Source organism: Diadema antillarum, unplaced genomic scaffold (genome assembly GCF_040938485.1).
Source record: "Diadema antillarum isolate AM-2024a unplaced genomic scaffold, OU_Dant_1.0 scf00000151, whole genome shotgun sequence".
Classification (NCBI taxonomy): Eukaryota; Metazoa; Echinodermata; class Echinoidea; order Diadematoida; family Diadematidae; genus Diadema; species Diadema antillarum.
Window position 1 is genome coordinate 1,887,103 of NW_027271040.1, and position 6,000 is coordinate 1,893,102.

A 6,000-nucleotide genomic window follows, 5' to 3' on the forward strand; every position below is an offset into this window, starting at 1 on the left:
GAGAGGCAGACAGGTTGCTAATCAACCTGTGTGAAAGCAGTCAAGCGGTACATGTACCCCTTTTCCACAATCAACTACATGTGCCATCAAACAATGAAAATATCTATTGGATGCGAGGTATGAATAGAGCATGCGCTGATGGGCTCACAGACTCCTTTGTTCTACACAAAACCAGGCACCTGAATGAGGTGACTGGGTCAGCGAACAAAGAAATCTACTCAGCTCAGCTTTGATTGCTCTACTGTAAAAGTGGAAATTTTCGTGGTGTTGAAAGTTTCGCGCATTTCGTGCAACCAGAAAATAGCGCGAAAATAAAAGCATGTGAATATTTTTGCTTGTCATATGTTCCTTTGCGTGATGTCTTGATTCCGCGGAATTAAAAACACGCGAAACTCTTCTGACCCAGCCCAGCGCGAAAAATTAGTTGCGCGAAAATATCCACTTTTACAGTACACATGTCCATACAAGTTTTTTTAGTTGAACAAGCGCAAACTAAATCAGAAAAAAAGTAAATAACACTGATATACGCATTAATTTTCCAACAGAAAGAGAACAGATGCTGAAAGAATAAACTCTTATCCCTTACCAAACCCATTTTTCTGGGCATTATCACACAAAGAAACATTAATTTATGCCATGAAAGCAGGCATTCTTGTCTTCATCTCGGGAACCTGGTATACCAGGTTCCCGTAAGGAATGGGTTGATTGTCAATCAAGGATATATCTATAGTAGCCAGAGCCAGACAGAAACAATGGCTGAAGCAAGAGACAAACTAGGATTGACATCATTTTGACTATTTGCAACATACACAGCATGAGAAATGGTGTTCATGTTTGGAATATGCCAGATGCATAAGCATTGGTCCATGCAACAGCGACCTCTAGAATCCTGGGGTGGTATTCTGAGACCGTTTTATCTCTGTTGTAAGTCTGTTGTAACAAATCGGTATTCTGAACACCGTTTTATCTCTGTTGTAACTTCTGTTGTAACTTCTGTTGTAACTTGTGTTTTATCTTGCGCACTCTTTGCCTGCGCATACCATTGTCTTAGGGTATGCGCACGCGCGTAACAGTGGGCGCAAACCTGAACACCCATTAGATTACACGGTATTCTGAAAACTGTTTTATCTTCTGTTGTAAGTCACGCCCCGTGCAAATTTATGCTTCTGAGATAAAACAGGGTGGAAGGTGTTTTAACTCCGTTGTAACTTTCGTTTTAACTTATGTTAGATAGTGAGATAATTCATCAAGTCAATATTGTGGTATGCGAGTTCAAAATAAAAAAGATATACAAAAAATAAAAACAATGTATGTACAGAAAGGCAAATGATATAGCAGTTTGACAAAATGTAAGCTCATTCCACAATACAAAATTTGGTAACAGTAACATTGCAAGTACATACGCGCAGCATAATTATGCACATAGATAAAAACACACAAACACATGAACAGAAAGGTTACCGGCACCGTCGGCAGTAACTTGTTTTAAGCACTATTCATTTTAAAAATATCTTACAAAATATTAAATATTTTTATATGATTTCACAATTCAATTCAATTCAATTCAATTCATTTATTTTCATTCTTCTTCTTTTTTCTTTTTCAACAAAAACATAACACAAGATCGATCAAGTTTTACATCATAAACAAAGAACATTTGTCTTAATTAATAAATGGTATCAATAAACATAGGAGCGCATACTGGCAAAAAAAAAATAATACTAGTAATACAAAGTCATGCTTCAGCTTCACCAATAAGAATTCATTATCAGTATCTTTGGGTGTTTCAAAAATATTTATTGCTGGGGATGGCGCGAATCCTGAGAAAAGTATTAGAAGTCTAAGGTTCCATGATGGAACTTGACGTGATAATGATTTCCAAGAGATATCTTGTGAAGATAGTGACAACAACAACAACAATAATAATAATGATAATAATAACATGGCATTGCAAGGGCTTAACTTAATTTAGAAGCGTCTAGTTCCCCATAAACCATGAAATTTGGTTTTCTCTTATGAAGGCCAGATATCTTCTTATTTTTTAAACAAAATTTCAGATAAAAAGACTCAATCTGAGATAGCTTTGCGAATCCCCTACTGCACCAACTATACGTCAAAACCGGTAAGAAGGCATAATGATCAAGCTTCTGTTGTAACTTTATTTCATCTCTGGCTCTCTTCACCTGCGCATACCATTGTCCTATTTGTGCGCACGCCAGAGAATGAGCGCTTGTTAAAACGCGCAGAGTTAAGCAAGGCGCATTTGCCCAAGGGAGCAATCTTATTGGTTGAAATGTCTTAGATGCTACTTCTAACAATACTTCCTATTGGATATGATTATTGCGATGGGCGTGGTTATCATGACTTACAACACCGTTAAAACAGTTTTCAGAATACCGATTTACAACTGTTTTAGCGGTGTTGTAACTCACAGACTTACAACACAAGTTACAACACAAGTTACAACAGAGATAAAACGGTGTTCAGAATACCACCCCTGGGTTCATGTATGGAGAAAGTACTTTTAAAGGACAAGTCCACCTTCGTAGACATGTGGATTGAGTGAAGGCAGCAATATTAGTAGAACACATCAGGAAAAGTTTGGAGGAAATTCAACAATCCGTTTAAAAGTTAAGATTTTTTTTTTTTTTTAAGTTTCTGTGCAGTCACTGCCGGATGAGAAGTCTACTGCAGTGTACATTGTCACACACGTAGAATGATATGGGGAAAATATAAAGAGAATTTCACAAATATTTATATTTGAAAAAGTGCATATTTTCTCTACTTGTCACTGATGTATGTTAAGTGTAATATTATTCCCCTGCCTTCTGAAAGAGGCAAGTCAGGTGTTTTTTTATTATGCAAGAAATGTGAAAATATGTTGAATTTGCTGTATGTTTTCTTTGTATTGTTCTACACATGTGACATCACAAGCTGTAGTAGTCTTCTCATCCAACAGTGACTGAGCAGAAACTTCAACAATTCATAGCTTTTGAACGGATTGTCCGTTTTTCCTAGACTCTTACTGATGTGTTCTACTAATATTGCTGTATTCGCTCAATCCATGTCTATGAAGGTTGACTTGTCCTTTAAATTGTGTGTGCACTGGAGGCATTTCCAGGTAGTTATGATATTTGCTGGACGTATAGTCCTCAGATTTAACAGTGCAATATATTTGTGAAGGGGAATTGATTATCACTACTGTCCTTTGGTACATGTATGGTAATCAAAGTGTATGATGAGGTACATATGGTCGGTGCTGTGCCAGCTAAAGGTAGGCTCAAGATGAGGCCATAGCGATATGTGACCCGCCACAACAATAAAGGATCCGAAAGTCGCTGACGGCTTAGCTGAGAAAATCGAGATTGAAGTCAGATCATCAAAATCGTTTTTCTTGTTGGCATAATGTTGTAGTCTGATGTTACGTCTATCATCTGACAATATTTCGAACCTAAATGATCAAAGGAAAGGTAAGAAATTCATGTTTTTCTGGGCCCTGATTTTTCTGACTTTCAACAGAACAGAAATTTGTCTGAAGATTTGGATTTAGCACCACAGATAGACTCCGCCCCTAGCAATGAGGGAGTGATCTTATTGGTCAGTGCATGGCACCCTGGTTACTGATTTGTCATGTGCAGACTACTGGCACTAAGCTTGACTGAACATTGCAGAGGTTGCTTGAGTGGACCTTCTGTTGTGAAGAGGTGAAAACTGTCTTACCTCTCCTTGATCACAATTGCGTCCGAAAGAAAACTCTGAAGGTGGTTTTCTCGAAACGCTGATTTCTTAGACCACTCGACATGATCTCATAAAATCATCAGTATCTCTGCAACCAAGTGCTTTTATGAGATGTGTTAAATATGAAATTAAAGGGGAAGAGTAAGGGAATAATGTCGTGTCATTTTCAGAAAATCGACCTCCCTTGACTTTCGGATCCTTTTGTTGTAGCGGGTCACATATGCATTTCAGAGACTAAACTGGTATGAAATGGAGTGTTCTTTGTTATCAGATAAATGGAGTATGGAGCAATGATTAACAACAACATGTTCTGCCACTCAGTTAATGTTTTATTGCTCTCTCTCTCTCTCTCTTTCTCTCTCTCTCTCTTCTTTGCAGAAATTTGAATCTCTCTTCCCGCACACGAATCGCATCGAGATGCCGAACAGCGAGTTCCGGAAAGTTGACGGTGCGCTCACATGTCGTTCAATTCTCATTCATAAGAAACCCAAAGTATAGGACTGGAGAGACAGACTACCAAAAACTTGTTTCTTCATCATTATCATGAACCTGTTTGCTGTCAATATCAAAAAAATAAACCTATAGAGGACGGATTTCCTTATTTTTTCTCGTCTATTTTGTCATTTCTTTTTGCTCTCTTTCTCAGCGTGCAAATGTGTGTTTCTGTTTATATACCCTGACCAAAAGCAACATGACATGAAATTCTTTTACAGGTAGATTGTAGATTGCTTATAGAGATTAAAAATATTTTAGGAATGAATATTTTGTCAGATTCTTTTCTTTGATTGCTCTTTCCGTTTTAGGGATATTAGATATTTTAAAGAAAAACAAGTATGGATGTGAAAATGTTATTTATGCACTATTAAACATATTGTAGATGTTAAGATTGCATTACTTTGTGACGTTCATGTGGAGTTACATTGGAAATATAGAAGATTTGATTTTTTTTTTTTTTTTTTGGGGGGGGGGGGGGTTGGGATTCTATCAAATCTGTGTTAAAGGAAGAATATGCTGCCAAGAGTACTAATACCTAAGGTTATCACATGACATTTTTATTGTGTTTTTCCTTCCATATTTCATTATTTGCTTTGCTGGAAGATTTTTTTTGAGGATTTAGACATACACATACACAATGAATTTTTGTAGGTATTCAAATCTTTGTATGGAATCTTTTTACATCAACTTTATTTTTCATTACAACAGACTTTTGAAAAGCATTGTGTGAGAACTTGCCATCTTTCCATGGTCTCTTAAATCCATTTTTTTTTCATCCATATGCCATGAAAACAACCTTTGGATATATTATTGAAGTGAGAGTATCAGAGATTGTAAAAAGAGGAAAGGGGAGGGAGACACACAAAGTGTATTATAAGCAATATCGTTGCTGCTGGCAAACTTTGATCCACAGATTCTGAATCCATAAACAAACTTTTCTGTCCTGTCTTTCTTTTGCTCATGTATAAAAATGTCGTGCTGACAAGCTTTGGTTGTCTCTTTAATAGAATTAAAGGGAAGTTTTATTTGACTAATATGTAGTTTCTTTTCAGTCTTTGCCCTAATGTATGAAAGAGCACAATTGTCTTGTGACAAAGAGGTTTTAAGTTTTTAAAGGTTTTTAAGAACATGACGGAATGCATTTCCCACAGAGATTGTATTTTCTCAGTGCATGGGCAAGAGGCAAATATCTATCATTGCAGTTAGGTATAAATTGCATTTACTCTGTGATAATGAAGAGTACCTAGTAAAGAATCCAGATTTCTTGTCTAAAGAAGATGACCAAAGTGAGAACATTTATGTATTTGTTGGAAGACATTTGCTTCCTTTGATTTATTAATGAGCGTTAGATCTGCAACACAAGCACTAAGCACTTTGACGACTCAGCCTCCCAGGTTGGACAATGAAACAGCTGTCTTGTCCATGTGCAGAACACCATTTTTGGCCTACTGTAAAAGTGGATATTTTTTGCAAGACTAATTTTTCACGCTCGGCCGGGCAAGAAGAATTTCCTGTGTTTTTAATTCCGCGGAATCAAGACATCAACTACTGGAACATAGGGCAAGCTGAAATATTCACATGCTTTTATTTTCGCGCTAGTTTCTTATTGAGCGAAATGTGCGGAAATTTAGACACTGCAAAAATTTCCACTTTTACAGTAATTAGCATTGTCTTAGCATTTACATTGCAGAGCTAAAGCTCGCTATCAAATGTTATGTAATGCATTTGCTATAACGTAATAGGGTTGATATGTCTATGCACAGTGCA

At 36.8% G+C, this 6,000-nt stretch overlaps 1 protein-coding gene across 1 annotated transcript in view; it reads left to right on the forward strand.

The window, feature by feature from the left end:
• Window positions 1-4,700, forward strand: part of LOC139721878 (N(G),N(G)-dimethylarginine dimethylaminohydrolase 1-like) — an 88,616-nt gene extending 83,916 nt beyond the window's left edge. The window contains exon 5 of the mRNA XM_071633200.1: window positions 4,117-4,700. Coding sequence (XP_071489301.1) covers window positions 4,117-4,236 — 120 coding nt within the window. The 3' untranslated portion in view covers window positions 4,237-4,700. The remainder of the gene's footprint in view (window positions 1-4,116) is intronic.
• Window positions 4,701-6,000: the final 1,300 nt, after the last annotated feature.